At 54.0% G+C, this 16790-nt stretch overlaps 1 protein-coding gene across 5 annotated transcripts in view; it reads left to right on the top strand.

The window, feature by feature from the left end:
• Positions 1 to 16790, top strand: part of ADGRD1 (adhesion G protein-coupled receptor D1) — a 222198-nt gene that overhangs the window by 86410 nt on the left and 118998 nt on the right. For all 5 annotated transcript variants that reach the window (XM_030939905.1, XM_030939903.1, XM_030939904.1 and 2 more), the window contains one exon: positions 7133 to 7274. In XM_030939905.1, coding sequence (XP_030795765.1) covers positions 7133 to 7274 — 142 coding nt within the window. The remainder of the gene's footprint in view (positions 1 to 7132; positions 7275 to 16790) is intronic.

Below are 16790 nucleotides of genomic sequence, written 5' to 3'. Positions count from 1 at the left end.
ACGTGGGGGAACGGGGGAGTGGCTGTCTTCCAATACAGCTTTATTTACAAAACCAGGCAGCCAGCCCAAGAGCTGCAGTTTGCAGACCTTTGCCAGACCTTCCATTAGATCAGTGCTGGCAGGGATGGGCAGAGGAGAGGCTGGGGGGCCTGTTCTGGGAGCCCACAGCCTTGCAGATGGAAGACAGTCTGTCTTGCCTGTCCCCAGGGCCTCAGCCTTCACTCTCCCTCTGCTGTCCTCATGGCCCCAGGTGTCCGCAGAGAGGACACTGGAGCACCAGGATTCAGGCCACTGTGTCCCAGAACAATGCAGCTAACTTTGACTTCCCCCTGCAAGCTGAAGGCCTGGAAATCAGACAGGCAAAGTCGTCCCTGGTTCGTCAGCACTGACACCAGCCCCACAAGTTCCATCAGCAGCACATTTATGTGCTGAAGCCAAAACAGAATTGCTGTGCAGTGATGGAACATGTTTTTCATTTGCAGTCAAGTTGGATCTTCCGCTCAGGTGGAGTTCTCTTCAGCACTTAGTGCAAAGATGCCTTGTCATCAAAATTAACCTGGAAAAGAATCATCCAAACAGCTCATCCAGTAAAGTCTCTGTACTTGTTACATTCTATCCTGTGGCAGAAAAGGTGGACGGAAGTGGAGGGGACAAAGAGTTTGGTTCACAGAATAGACTCGGACCCAGCCTCCTGCCTCTCCCTCCCGCAGGTGCTCTCCTTAGCTGTGTGACCCTGGGCAAGTGACTTGAGCCTGGAGGCCTGTGTTCTCCTCTTAAAACAGGAGTAATAATATCACTGATTTCTGAGGGTTGCCAGGAGGACTGAATGAGCTAATGGTGTAAGTAGGGCTTGGTATTCTTTTTTTTTTTTTTTTTTTGAGATGGAGTCTCACTCTGTCGCCCAGGCTGGAGTGCAGTGGCGCTATCTCAGCTCACTGCAAGCTCCGTCTCTCGGGTTTACACCATTCTCCTGCCTCAGCCTTCCGAGTAGCTGGGACTACAGGCGCCCGCCACCTCGCCCGGCTAGTTTTTTGTATTTTTTAGTAGAGACGGGGTTTCACCATGTTAGCCAGGATGGTCTCGATCTCCTGACCTCGTGATCCGCCCGTCTCGGCCTCCCAAAGTGCTGGGATTACAGGCTTGAGCCACTGCGCCCGGCCGGGCTTGGTATTCTTAAACATGACATACAAGTACCTGCTTTTGTGATTTTTGTAAGCTGATTGGGCATTTGCGCCATTTTGCCTTTGAGGTAATTATCAAATCCTCGGCACGATGAGAAGCAGGTCAGTGCAGCCGCCACGCGGGCAGTGTGTGTATGTGCATGCATGTGCTGGGTTTCTGCCAGCCTGCCGTGGACTTCCCTCCGTCTTTGCCTTTTATTGTGCGCTGTCATCCTCATACGTCCGCAGTGTGTCGTGAGGACGAAAGGATGCTTTGGTGCCGTAGTGTCCTTTAATTTCCTCTCCAGGGACGAGGGTGAGGGTCTAAGTCAGTATGTGAGTCTCAGTGCACAAAAGGTGGGGCCTAGGCCGGAAGGAACTTTTGTCTCCACAGCCAGCCCCCAGGCAGACCATTCCAGGGCTCCTGTGATGACTGTGGGGACGACATCTGACTACCCACGGCCCGGTGGGGGCTTAGGTGCTTCCTGCCAGGCTGCCCGTGCCCCTAGGCTCCTTTGAGTCTCACTCGCTGCCCGGCCCCATAATGATGGAGACTGTTCCGCTTTCACTGGTGCTGTTGCTGGGCCCGGCCAGCACCTGGACGGCCGGTTCCTCCAGGTGGACGGGGCTGAGACTGGCCTGCTCCCACTCCTCCTGTGAAGGTGGAATCCACAGCCCACAGAGGGAAGGGCCTCTCCCCAGGCTGTGAGGGACTTACAGGTGCTCGAGAAAGATGAGTGGGGAGGCGGACCTGACTCAGTGTGTGTCCTTAGTCACTATAGAGTAACACAGAGCATGGATGGAATCAGTAGGTCACAGTTCTGCAGCCCTCAGTGCAATCACTGACCCAGGCAGAAGCCATCAGTGGATGTGCACGCCAGCGGGAGCAGGGTTGCGGGGACAGGGCCTCACGGACCTGCAGAGTCCTAGCTGTCACCAGGTAGGAGGGTGCCTGGTAATGGGGATGTCTGCCGCACCCCTGCAGCCAGGTGGCCACACTCAACATTATCGACGTGGGACATGTTGTGGGCCCGTGTCTCTTGCTGTCACGTCATGGGGAGACATCTGTGCCTCCTATGGCATACTCCTGTCAGAGGCGTGGCCTGGCACCCCTCACGAGGAAGCAGGTAGACACTCATGAACTAAGGGATGTTGTGTGCTGCTGTGGTTTGGATTGCAAGGGAGAAGAAGTTGGGCAGTTCCAGGTTGGGGGAGACTAAAGAGGTTGGAGCCTGAGCTAATGCACGTTCCTGGGTTGAGAGAAGTGGAGTTCTGGAGGACGTGAGTGACGGTGCGGGGTGTGTGCAGTTGACTCTGGGCTGTCCATTAGAGCATCTTGTGGGGTCCTCGTTAAATTTCTGAGTGTGATCATTGTATGATGGTTATGTAGGAGGCAGTCTCCATTTTTTGGAGACACGTGGTAGAAATGGAGTATGCTGTGATGCCTGCAACACACCGCTAGTGCTTCAGCAGAAAGGAAACGTGCATGTGTGCATGTATTTGTGTGGTGTGTGTGTGCACACAGATGCTTGTGTGGTGTATGTGCGTTATGTGTGCACATATGTGCATGTGTGTTGTGTGTGTGCTGTGGGCATGCAAATGTGTGTGTGTGCATTTGTGTGTTGTATGTGTGTACATGTGCGTGTGTGTGTGTGTACGTGTGTGGTATGTGTGTATGCCAGCATGTATGTGTGTGGTGTGTGTGTGTCAAGTGTGAGCATGACCATGCCGGATAAAGTGAACATGGCAAATGGTAAGAGCTGAGAGTGTAGGTGAAGCATATTCATTGCACTGTTTTCTGGCAAATTTCCTGCAAGTCTATTTAACAGTGCAAAGCTGTGTGGTTCCTGGCATGGGCAGGAATCGTGGCTGTTGCAGTCCTTTCTGAAAGGCCCTGGCTGCAGTACTGCTTGAAACAGAGAACATTGTCACCTGGGCAGCATCGGCGCTGAGGAAGTCGCCTGTTACCCTTGGTGCTCTCTCCTTCTGCGTTTGCATCAGCCAGGAGCTCAGATCTCCTTCAATAGTTCACCGTCACCCAAGATCACACTCACAGATGCCTCCATGTGCCGCCTTGTTTGCAAGATTTGGAGTTTCCTTCACACTGTGTTCCTAGGGTGGCGTGGAATTCTCGTGCCGAGGGAGGGTGAGAAGCAGCGTGTGATGGATGGGTGAGGGGACTCCTCGAGCACACAGTCACGTGTCAGCAGGAGCCAGTTATCAAGTAGTTCCTTTACTCGGGAATATGTTCATTTGTGATGTTTGTTCACTCCCCGATGCGACATGGTGACTGTGGGGACTTGATAATTCTCCAAATAACCTAGTAACAGCCCTTTTTCTTACTCCATTTGTTCTGACTTCTTTGGGTTGAGTTCCTGAGCCGGTCTCCTGCACATGCTGGGAAGGCTCTGTGTCTCCTCATAGATTTCAGTGCTCCTCTGAAGCCTCCCATAGCTTCAAGTCCCCGCTTTGTGTAACTGAAGGCGGAGCAGCCTTGTGGCTTTGGCTCAGATGTGCTGCACGGGGTGAAGGCCACAGACCTGACCGTCAGTGGGGCTCCGTGGGGCCAGCTAAGGATTTGCAAAGTTGCGATCAGGAGTGGAGAGCTCTGGGGGACAGCACGGTCGCGGGCCAGGAGCAAGAATGGAGGCGTGCTGCTTCCCCCGGGGCCAGCCAGGGAGGGGAGAGCACCATGCCCGGGCAGAGATGGAGGGGTCCCCGGACAGTAACTGTGCCCTGGTGGGCTGGGGGAAGTGAGACTCCTGGCCCCACTGTTCACTCTGACGCCCTCTGACTTCCTTCTGGGGCTTCCCTTTTGCTGAGCACATGAAGGCAGAGAGCCCAGAGCCTGGCTGATGGGCATAGGATGGGGCTGGTGGAGACAGGGTATGAGGGGCAGAGGAAGAGCCAGCACCGCCCCTGCCCCACCCTGCTCCACCTCACCCCTGCCCCACCCTGCCCCACCTCACCCCTGCCCCCACCTTTACCAGAGGAAAATGCTCCTAAGGAGGCGTCTGGCCCCATTCTCATCTCGACTTGGCCGACGTCTGGCGTCGCACTGATGACCAAGCTGGGCCTGGTGGAGGCCGCGTGTTCCCAGAGCGGAATCCAGGAAACCACTCCAGATTTGTTTTCATATCATTTGTGTTCATAGAAGGTTCTCACTTAATGTTTTCCTTATGTTTTTCCCAAGAAATTGATCTAAGTCATCGCTCCCTGCCTGTGCGTAGATTCACCCACTCACTCACTCACTCACTCACTCACTCACTCACTCACGTGTGCTGAGCACCCACTGTGTCAGGCGTGGTTCGGGGAGCTGGGGAGAGCAGTGACCCAAATGGGAAAGCGTCCGGGACCTGAGGGAACTTCTGCTCTGGGAGGGAGAGGACGACCCCTGGTTGCACCGTCAGGAAATGTCCACGCAGGGGAAGCCGAGGGACGAATCATGCTGCTTGTTTAGGGCCCGAAGCCCACAGCAGTGACTTTCTGCTGCTGGCTAATGGCACAGCCCCAAGTGTCGCTAGAAACGTGGTTTTCCCAGTGTGTTTGGTGGAATTGCACACGTGTTGAGTTCATGGAGCTCTGCAGAAAAGGCTGTGAACATCAGGGCACTGGGCACAGAGAGTGAGAACCAGGCTCCTGGCTGAAGTGAACACACTGCACATCTTGGGGCCGTGGAGTCACGCGCGGGGCAGGGCCAGCGTTCTGCTGAGCGAGTCAGGCTCGGCGCCCCGGGGCTCTGCCTTGGTCCCAGCAGCCTCGAGCCCACCCTCACTTTCTGCGGTGGGGACTGAGCCCACGCCTGCCCAGTGGTGAATGTTCTCCGAAGGTGAACGTTGGTCTTCCTGGGAAACATCTGAGATATTACTCGGATCTGCGGTTCCGCAGGGTGGAATGTTTATGTACGTTCTGTACGTAAACACGGCTTGTATCTCTGTGGGACTAAAACTTTCTGGGCAAGTTTATTGGAAGAAAAAGTCTAAAAAGCCTCTTCAGAGGGGCTATAATGAAAGAAATGGTTGAGAAACATGGACCTAGGGTGATGCTTGCTTTTCATCTTATTTTTTAAGTTTGTGTTTTATTCTATGTGTGTTTTCTGGACTTTGGGCTTGGATCAGTAACATGGTCACAGAGAGGAATCGCCAGGTGGAGCAGTCGTGCCTGTTGTGACTCACAGGCCTGAGAATCGATGCCGCTGGTTTGCTCCAGACCATGTGAACTGGTGACGGTCTGTAGGAAGCAGCTTCTGCGGGAACGGACAGGGTGTTCATTCTCTGTGGCACCATCTTTGTAAACACTTGGTATTTACAATTCCAGGAATAATTCTGCATGCTTCTTGGAGGCCTGCTCTTTTTCAGGGATGTGTGTAAGGACTCAGTGCAGAGGCCGGGGGTGAGGTGGGGTGTGCTGCTGCTCCATGAGCCCCACCGCCCATCCCAGGCAGGGTCACTGAACATGGTGTTTGAATCTAGTTAGAAGGAAAAACAAGTTGAGGGAGGAAAAAGATGGTGCCCCCAGCTCCCAGGGCCCTGTGGGATGTCCCAAAGGTGGTTCCGTGGGCATCGAAACAGGGACCTGCAGATTCCTCAGTCAGTCAGCGCTTTGGATGGTGGACGGGGGAAGGCGCACAGGACCCAGGTGAGGCCCACACAGAAGCAGACGGCTGGGTGACCGTGGGGGGCCCGGTGACAGCACGTCTCAGACATCTTTGTGTAGTCACCCCAAATTCAAATTCGTGCAGCAGATACTTGGTGACCTGCTGTGTGCCAGGCAGGGCTGGGATCAAATCAGGCAAATGGGCTGAGGGCACCAAATTAAAGGAGCTGGTCACCCTTGCGGGGGTCGTGCCCGTTGTGAGCACCTTCTTAAATCTTGCCCTCCAGGTGCCTGGCTTCCCTCACCCTCCTCCTGGCCCTGAATATCTTTTCAAGCTCATAACTCCATGAGACAACCACTGTAGACATCAGTTAGGCTTCTTTAGATTGGGTTGCAAGGGACAGAAAACCCATCTTAAACAGTTAGAGGCAAAAAATTTATTGGATCACGAAAGCCGAGAGCTCTGCAGGCAGCTGGCTTCAGGAGCCGCTCGATCCAGCGTCCCATTGATGTCAGTGGGCTCCATCTCTTGGCAGTTCCCTTCTCAGTCAGTCTCCCTCCTCGTGATTGCAGGCAGCTCCCGGGGCCTCGTGTCTCAGGGCATGAGGAGAAGTCTGGCAGGGAGAATGAGGGTCTTTGAGCCTGCATTCTCTCCCTACCTCGCCTTGTGGCATCTCCTCAGATTTGACTGGATTGAGTGTCATTCCTAAATAGTCCCTGTGGCCTGAAGGCTGCAGTGCTCTGACTGATCCGGACCCAGATACCAGGGCTTCCTCCTGAGCCAAGGTAAAGTCAACTCCAGGCTGTGTGGGCTCTGAGTGGGGAAGGGGATGGCCACCTAGAGGGAAATGCAGGTGCTTTGATCAGGAAAACAATGAATGAATACTGGGTGGGCAAAACAGCAGATGGCCACTGCACCATCTTATAATCAGGGAAATTGATGTTCGGAAAGGGTGAGTTACCTGCCCGAGGTCACAGCTGATTAAGTGGAATTGCTGAGATTCATGCCCTGTTGTTTTGAGCATTTCTGCTTATCCACACTTCCTGGGCCATCTCCCTTTTCTTATAAACTTTTTGAGGTCAAGGGCTCTGTCTCACCTCTTGGTCCTGGTATCAGACCTTAAAGAGAGCAGGTACTGAAGACAATTCAAGGGACAGAGTCCAAACACAGAATAGGTGAACTCACCTGCAGGTAGGTACCGGCTTCACATCTTGAAGGAGAGCAGCTGGAGCTGAACGATAAAAATCAAAGTTCCATCCAAAGAAGGTTTCCGTCTCAAGTGTTTCAGGTGGAGTGCTGGCTCCCAGCCCGGGTTCTAGCTGTGTGCTACTCCCCTGCATTTCCCATTTTGTAATGATTTCCATCTCTTCCCAAGGATCGCGGAGGCCATGCATCACCAGGACTGCCTGCTGTTCGCCACCAGCCACCTGATTTCCCTGGAGTTGACCCCGCCGCCCACCCTCTCTCAGAACCTGTCGGGCTCTCCACTCATTACGGTCCACCTCAAGCACAGATTGGTGAGTGGTGGTGCCTTCACCCTTGTCGCCGCCTTTGATCTGGTTTCACACTGAGGAATGTTGGGTTGTCTGTGTGCTTGCATAAAGAATCTCCAAAAGCCTTGGTGCTGGCCAGAACTGGAATCTTCCTCTCCTTGGAGCTCCTTTTCTTGGGCCTTTGTTTCTGAGCTGCAGTGGGAAGCGCTCACGTAGTGCCTGGGCTGGCTGCGCGGTGTCCATGTTGGGGAAGAGGCCTCGAGGTGGCTCTCCTAGACGTCTGTGGAGCAATCACAGATCTTCCTCATTTATAACAAGTGTCCTTACTGGAGGAGGGGGGTACCTAGGCCATCGCAGTTACCATGTGTTAGCCATCAGCAAGATGCAGCACTGTGTTCTGTTAGAGAGAAACATGCTTCAGAGCTCGGGAAAAACCATTTTTACGCTTCAGGCATTGCATGATAAGCTGTTGGTCCTGATGCTTCATAACCGCTCTCCTCTCCACATGTCATTTGTTTTTTGCCAGTGAGTAGGACTGATAGAGACACTGGGGATACCCATGTGCTGCCGTTCTTTAGTAAAAGGCAAAAGATGTATACGGTCTGAGGAGAAACCAGAGTATAATTCTGCCGTTCTTTAAAAAATGCGTGCACTGTTCCCCACGCCAGGTTCATGTTAGGGGGTAAGGTGCTGATGTGACACTCAAAGCATGAGATTTTTCAAAGCGTTTATTAAAGAACTCACTGTGTTATTGGTCAGAATTAACACTAAAGGCATTTCCTGGCAGGATTTTCTATTTCATTCTGTTTCGCTCTGCTCCATGGCCAAGGTCGACTCTGTGTGCACACCTGGGTGGGTGCTCCTGTTCTTTCAGGGGTGACTGTGTTTCTGCCCCACCTGGGAGGAGCCCACACACGCTTGTGCTGCTGGGTGAGCTGGGGCAGTCAAGAGATGGTACTGGAGATGGAGATGGGAATGGAGATGGAGAGGGGACTGGAGATGGAGATGGAGTTGAAGATGGAGCTGGAGATGGAGATGGGAATGGAGATGGAGAGGGGACTGGAGATGGAGATGGAGATGGAGAGGGGACTGGAGATGGAGATGAAGATGGAGAGGGGACTGGAGATGGAGATGGAGATGGAGATGAAGATGGAGAGGGGACTGGAGATGGAGATGGAGAGGGGACTGGAGATGAAGATAGAGATGAAGATGGAGAGGGGACTGGAGATGGAGATGGTGGTGGGGAGGGGACTGGAGATGGAGAGGGGACTGGAGATGGAGGTGGAGATGGAGATGGAGATGGAGAGGAGACTGGAGATGGAGATGGGGATGGAGATGGAGAGGGTACTGGAGATGGAGATGGAGAAGGAGAGGGGACTGGAGATGGAGGTGGAGATGGAGATGGAGAGGGGACTGGAGATGGAGATGGAGAAGGAGAGGGGACTGGAGATGGAGGTGGAGATGGAGATGGAGAGGGGACTGGAGTTAGAGATGGAGATAGAGTTGGAGAGGGGACTGGAGTTGGAGATGGAGAGGAAGAGGGGACTGGAGTTGGAGATGGAGATGGAGATGGAGAGGGTACTGGAGATGGAGATGGAGATGAAGATGGAGAGGGGACTGGAGATGGAGATGGAGAGGGGACTGGAGATGAAGATAGAGATGAAGATGGAGAGGGGACTGGAGATGGAGATGGTGGTGGGGAGGGGACTGGAGATGGAGAGGGGACTGGAGATGGAGGTGGAGATGGAGATGGAGAGGAGACTGGAGTTGGAGATGGGGATGGAGATGGAGAGGGTACTGGAGATGGAGGTGGAGATGGAGAGGGGACTGGAGATGGAGATGGAGAAGGAGAGGGGACTGGAGATGGAGATGGAGAAGGAGAGGGGACTGGAGATGGAGGTGGAGATGGAGATGGAGAGGGGACTGGAGTTAGAGATGGAGATAGAGTTGGAGAGGGGACTGGAGTTGGAGATGGAGAGGAAGAGGGGACTGGAGTTGGAGATGGAGATGGAGATGAAGAGGGGACTGGAGTTGGAGATGGAGATGGAGTTGTAGATGGAGATGGAGATGGGAATGGAGATGGAGAGGGGACTAGAATTGGAGATGGAGATGGAGATGGGAATGGAGATGGAGAGGGGACTGGAATTGGAGATGGAGATGGGAATGGAGATGGAGAGGGGGCTGGAGTTGGAGATGGAGATGGAGTTGTAGATGGAGATGGAGATGGGAATGGAGATGGAGAGGGGACTAGAATTGGAGATGGAGATGGAGATGGGAATGGAGATGGAGAGGGGACTGGAATTGGAGATGGAGATGGGAATGGAGATGGAGAGGGGGCTGGAGTTGGAGATGGAGATGGAGTTGTAGATGGAGATGGAGATGGGAATGGAGATGGAGAGGGGACTAGAATTGGAGATGGAGATGGAGATGGGAATGGAGATGGAGAGGGGACTGGAATTGGAGATGGAGATGGGAATGGAGATGGAGAGGGGGCTGGAGTTGGAGATGGAGATGGAGTTGGAGATGGAGATGGGGATGGAGATGGAGATGGAGATGAAGAGGGGATTAGAGTTGTAGATGGAGATGGAGTTGTAGATGGAGATGGAGATGGGAATGGAGATGGAGAGGGGACTGGAATTGGAGATGGAGATGGGAATGGAGATGGAGAGGGGACTGGAGTTGGAGATAGAGATGGAGTTGGAGATGGAGATGGGGATGGAGATGGAGACGGAGATGAAGAGGGGATTAGAGTTGTAGATGGAGATGGAGTTGTAGATGGAGATGGAGATGGGAATGGAGATGGAGAGGGGAATGGAATTGGAGATGGAGATGGGAATGGAGATGGAGATGGAGATGGAGAGGGGACTGGAGTTGGAGATGGAGATGGAGTTGGAGATGGAGCTGGAGCTGGAGCTGGAGCTGGAGATGGGAATGGAGATGGAGAGGGGACTGGAAATGAGACTGGTCACCTCAAGCTCCTTGCCCTTCCTCTCTGCATGTGACCAGCCATGAGCCTATTTTCAGTGTGTCCCGTGCCTTTGCTTCCTCCACCCCTCCTTGGTGTCCCTCTCCTTCCCAGTGACTTCTCACCTGGACCAGCAGCCTCCTTGTGTTGTGTCTGCTCCATTCTCCCCACAGTTTACAGATTTATTTTCAAACACACAGATCAGGTGATGCTACTCGCCTATTCAAAGACCTTCTGGGACTCAAGGTTCCCGCAGGAGAATTTACACTCGGGCTGTTGGCAGATCTCTAGCAGGCTCTTCCCGTCCGGCTTTCCATCTGCCCCTCTGGCTCTCCTTCCAAGCCCAGCAGGCTGTCATTGCTGGTGCCGTTCCCTGTGCCTGGTCGGCCTCTCCCACACCTCTGCTGTCTGAGTTCACCCATCTCAGGAGGAGTCTTCTCTCCTCCAAGCCCTCTGTGGCCTGCACAGAAGGGAACCTTCCTCCTCGCCGTCTTTGTACTGTATTAGCACAGAGTCTCAGCTCCCATGCTATAATCATGTATGCTAATCGGCAATCCCTTAAATGGCCTGCAGCTTCTCAGAGGCTGCCAGATCCAGCATGGAGCCCACTGCCCTTCCCCACCTGCCCTCACCGAGTCTTGGCACTGAGTGGAGGCTCAGGAGACGCTTGCTGAGTGAGTGCTGTGCTGGAGTCAGTGCCCTGTCTTGCAGTTGCGCAGTTGACATTTGTGTCTTCTCTTTGTATGGAGAGAATCCTGGTCCCCTGCCCGAGCTGTCCCCTCTGCCGTGACGTCAGTGAGGATGTGCTCCATGGGCTCCGCCTGTGTTTGGAAATGTGGCCGTGCCATGCAGCAGAGACACTTGGAGCTTCTAGGCTTGAGGGTAGGGCAGTGCTGCCCTGAGGTGTGTCGAGCCTGTAGTGAAGAGTCTGTAGCTGGGCGCAGTGGCTCTTGCCTGTAATCCCAGCACTTCAGGGTGGGTGGATCACCTGAGGTCAGGAGTTCGAGACCAGCCTGACCAACATGGTGAATTCCCGTCTCTATTAAAAATATAAAAATCAGCCGGGCAGGGTGGCACTAGCCTGTAATCCCAGCTACTTGGGAGACTGAGGCAGGAGAATCACTTGAACCCGGGAGGCATAGGTTGCAGTGAGCAGAGCTCACGCCAGTGCATTCCAGCCTGGGCGATAGAGTGAGACTTTGTCTCATTAAAAAAAAAAGTCTGTAAAGGCAGGAGGCTTGTTCTGAAGGCCTCTGGAACCTCTGTGTGCTCTGAGGTTGAAGCTGTCCTCTTGAGTGAGGTGGGCACTGTGAATCACAGCCAGCCACAGGGGCTGGGGGACGTTGAAGAGCAGGAATCACGGATCATTCCAGAAGGCGAGGCGGGGGCAAGTGGAGAGAGGGGAGGGCACGGGCAGAGAGGGGAGGCAGGAGATGAGAGCACAGTTTGAGTGCCAGGCCTGCAGGGGAACCACACATCAGTGAGGTTGCACAGGCGTACATGCATATACATACACGCACATGCACATGCATACACATCCAGTCCACACACAGTCCACACACTTGGTCCACACACACCCAGTCCACACATACAGTCCACACACATGCAGTCCACACACAGTCCACACACACCCAGTCTACACACAGTCCACACACAGTCCAAACACACACGGTCCACACACACAGTCCACACACAGTCAGTCCACACACTCAGTCCACACACACCCAGTCCACACACAGTCCACACACTCAAAAACACAGTTCACACTCAGTCCACACATCCAGTCCACACACACCCAGTCCACACGCAGTTCACACACACTCAGTCCACACACACCCAGTCCACACAGAGCCCACACACAGTCCACACACAGTCCACACACTCTCAGTTCACACAGTCCAAATGCACAGTCCACACACCCAGTCCACACACAGTCCACACACTCAGTCCACACACACCCAGTCCACACACAGTCCACACACACTCAGTCCACACACACCCAGTCCACACACACCAGGTCCATACACACCGAGTCCACACACAGTCCACATGCACACAGTCCACACACTCAGTCCACATACACTAAGTCCACACACACTCCACGCACACACAGTCCACGCAGTCCACACACCCAGTCCACACACACGCAGTTCACACACACTTAGTCCACACAGTCCACACACATAGTCCACACACACCCAGTCCACACACACCCAGTCCACACACAGTCCACACACACTCAGTCCACACATTCTCAGTCCACACAGTCCAAATGCACTCAGTCCACACACTCAGTCCACACACACTAAGTCCACACACATACAGTCCACACACACACAGTTCACACACTCCACACACAGTCCGCACACCCAGTCCACACACGCAGTTCACACACAGTCCACACACAGTCCACACACAGTCCACAAACACAGTCCACACACCCAGTTCACACTCAGCCCACACACCCAGTCCACACTCAGTCCACACACACCCAGTCCACACACAGTCCATACACCCAGTCCACACATACCCAGTCCACACACAGTCCACACAGTCCACACACCCAGTGCACACACACCCAGTCCACACGCAGTCCACATACAGTCCACACACACCCAGTCCACACTCAGTCCACACACACCCAGTCCACACACAGTCCATACACCCAGTCCACACATACCCAGTCCACACACAGTCTGCACACCCAGTCCACACACCCAGTCCACACACACCCAGTCCACACCCAGTCCACACACACTCAGTCCACAAACACAGTCCAAACACACACAGTCCACATACCCAGTCCACACACACTCAGTCCACACACCCAGTCCACACACACTCAGTCCACACACTCAGTCCACACACACCCAGTCCACACACAGTCTACACACAGTCCACACACAGTCCACACACAGTCCACACACAGTCAACACACAGTCCACACACATTCAGTCCACACACACTCAGTCCACACACAGTCCACACACTCAGTCCACACACACCCGGTCCACACACAGTCCACACACACTCAGTTCACACACACCCAGTCCACACACACCAAGTCCACACACAGTCCACACATAGTCCACATGCACACAGCCCACACACACAGTCCACACACATACAGTCTGCAGAGTCCACACACAGTCCACACACCCAGTCCACACACATGCAGTTCACACACACTCCACACACAGTCCACACGCACAGTCCACACACATCCAGGCCACACACAGTCCACACAACCAGTCCACACACCCAGTTCACACACACCCAGTCCACACAGTCCACACACTCAGTTCACACACAGCCCACACACCCAGTCCACACACACCCAGTCCACACTCAGTCCACACACACCCTGTCCACACACAGTCCATACACCCAGTCCACACATACCCAGTCCACACACAGTCCACAACCCAGTCCACACACACCCAGTCCACACACACAGTCCACACACACCCAGTCCACATGTAGTCTACACACAATCCACACAGTCCACACACACATAGTCCACACCCAGTCCACATACTCAGTCCACACACACCCAGTCCATACCCAGTCCACACAATCCACACACAATCCACACACTCAGTCTGCAGTCCACACACCCAGTCCACACCCAGTCCACACACACCCAGTTCACACACACTCAGTCCACACCCACTCACTCCACACACACCGAGTCCACACAGTCCACACACAGTTCACACACACCCCGTTCACACAGTCCACACACACCCAGTCCACACACAGTCTACACACACCCAGTCCACACACCCGGTCCACATACACACAACCCACACACAGTCCACACACACTCAGTCCACACACAGTCCACACACAGTCCACACACAGTCCACATACAGTCCACACACAGTCCACACACACATTCCACACACCCAGTCCACACACAGCCAGTCCACACACGGTCCACACACAGTCCACACACTCAGTCCACACACAGACCACATACACTCAGTCCACACACTCAATCCACACAGTCCACACACACCCAGTCCACACACAGTCCACACACACCCAGTCCACCCACCCAGCACAGACACACACACTCAGTCCACACACACCCAGCACACGCACAGTCAACACAGTCCACACACACAGTCCACATACACCCAGTCCACACACAGTCCATGCACACCCAGTCCACACATACCCAGCAGATACACACACCCAGTGTACACACAGTCCACACACTCAGTCCACACACACCCAGTCCACACACCCAGTGCACACAGATCCAGCACAGACACACCCAACACAGACACAAACACCCAGTGCACACACACCCAGTACATAGACACACCCACTGCACATGCACCCAGTATACACACAGTACAGGCACAACCAGTACAGGCACACCTGGTGCACACACCCAATACAGGCACACACACAGCTAGCACAGACACATACACCCAGTGCACACACACCCAGTACAGACACAGTACACACACAGCCAGCACACACACCCAGTGCACATACACCCAGCACAGGCACACACAGTACACACACAGCCAGCACAGACACACACATCCAGTGCACACACACCCAGCACAGGCACATGCACACTTCAGTACACACACAGCCAGCACAGACACACACATCCAGTGCACACACACCCAGCACAGGCACATGCACACTTCAGTACACACACAGCCAGCACACACACATCCAGTGCACACACACTGCACACACATCCAGCGCAGGCACACGCACGCTTCAGTACATACACAGCCAGCGCAGACACACACACCCAGTACACACACCCAGCACAGGCACGCACACTCAGTATTCACACAGCTACCATAGATACACACATCCAGTGCGCACACACCCAGCACAGGCACACACACACTCAGTATACACACAGCCAGCACAGACAAACACATCCAGTGAATACACATCCAGTGCACACACATCCAACACGGGCACACACTCAGTACACACATAGCCAGCACAGACACACACACCCAGTACATACACACCCAGCACAGGCACACACAGTACACACAGCCAGCACAGACATACACATCCAGTGCATACACACCCAGCACAGACACACACATCCAGTACACACACACCTAGCACAGGCATACAGTACACACACAGTGCATGTACCTACATCCAGCACCCATATAGGCACATACGTGCACATACCCAGCCTTAGTACGCCACATGTGCACACGCACGCACACACACACACACACACACCGTCCTTGCTGGGCCAGGCAGGTGGGAGTTCTGGAATTTGGAAAGTGGAAAGTGATTTTGTTTCGTGTGGTACAGCGTCTTCCTCTTCTGCACAGAGCAGGTCTCCAGGGTGCCTCACTCAGGGGCCTCACGCCTGTCTGCTCTCCTGCCCAGGCAGCCCCCTCCTCTCCCACCCCTCCAGCTCCCAGGAAGGCAGGGTGGTAGTAAACTGAGTCACAACCATGTGGTTAGATTGCAGGGCTGATGCCCGCATTCTCCCAAGTGTCTGCATGTCTGATGCTTCACCCTGGGATGGGGGCATCGGCTTGGGTTCTGGTTAAATCCTGCCGTGCCCCTGCTGTGGAGGACACCCCCTGTGGTGCCTTATGAACCTTAGTCTTAGAGATTGGCTCATCCCAGCGGTTTCCCACCAAGAGGGTTCACCAATGAGACGGGACGGAAACCCCACCTCGGGTTAGCCGCCTCGCTCACAGCTTCCCTCGTGCTGCCTCATCATTCACTGACTTCAGGCCACGAGGACCTGCTATTCTATTTTCTTAGGAAGCTAACTTGAGTCAGTTATGACTGGTGCAAAATAAAATAGAAAAGAGCCCACCTCCCTGATACGGAGGGGTTTTGCCTTTTACACACGAACAGCAAATAAATATATTCTGCTTAATGCTGTTTAATGGCACCATCGAATCATTTCCGTTAGCAGAGGTGTTGACATTGTACTGGAACTTCTTTCTCAAAGCACAGCCGCTTCATTTCTACCATCCTTTCTCAATATACTTAGTCATTTTCTTTCAGGACAGACTCAGGTGTTTGAGAGGGACTTTGCTTTTGACTTTCAGGGCTTCCAAGGCCCAAAGCTTATTCTGGTTCTGTGAGGTCCTGCAGGTGGGGGCAGGAGCCCGGGTGGAGCCTGGGGATGTGACAGGCAGCATCTCAGCAAGGTTGGGGCACAGACTCATAGGTCTCTGGTTCAGAACAGCCATGGTGGCCCAGCCTATGCCCGGGTGTGCATGCTTCAGAGCCCTGCACAGACGCCTCTGCAGGATTTTGCTTTTTAACATTGTTTGCTCCCCAAACTATCAAATAATCCAGATTCAGACCCTGACCTTGGGCCGACTCAGCAGTGGCCTCTGGTGGACGGCTCCTGCTGCTCCTCCTTGGTCACCCTCACCTCTGGCCACTGTCCCTCCTAGCTTTAGGGGCACCCAGTGGGCTGAGACCTTCTGCAGCTCAGGCTGTGCTGTTGGGCAGAGCAGGTCTCCAGGGTGCCTCACCCAGGGCTATGCAGGAGGCCTTCCCAGCAGTTCCATTGAGGGTCTGGACAGGGATGGTGCCCACACACC

Source organism: Rhinopithecus roxellana, chromosome 10 (assembly GCF_007565055.1).
Source record: "Rhinopithecus roxellana isolate Shanxi Qingling chromosome 10, ASM756505v1, whole genome shotgun sequence".
Classification (NCBI taxonomy): Eukaryota; Metazoa; Chordata; class Mammalia; order Primates; family Cercopithecidae; genus Rhinopithecus; species Rhinopithecus roxellana.
The sequence above is the reverse complement of the archived record's forward strand: the minus strand, read 5'-3'. Positions and strand labels throughout refer to the sequence as shown.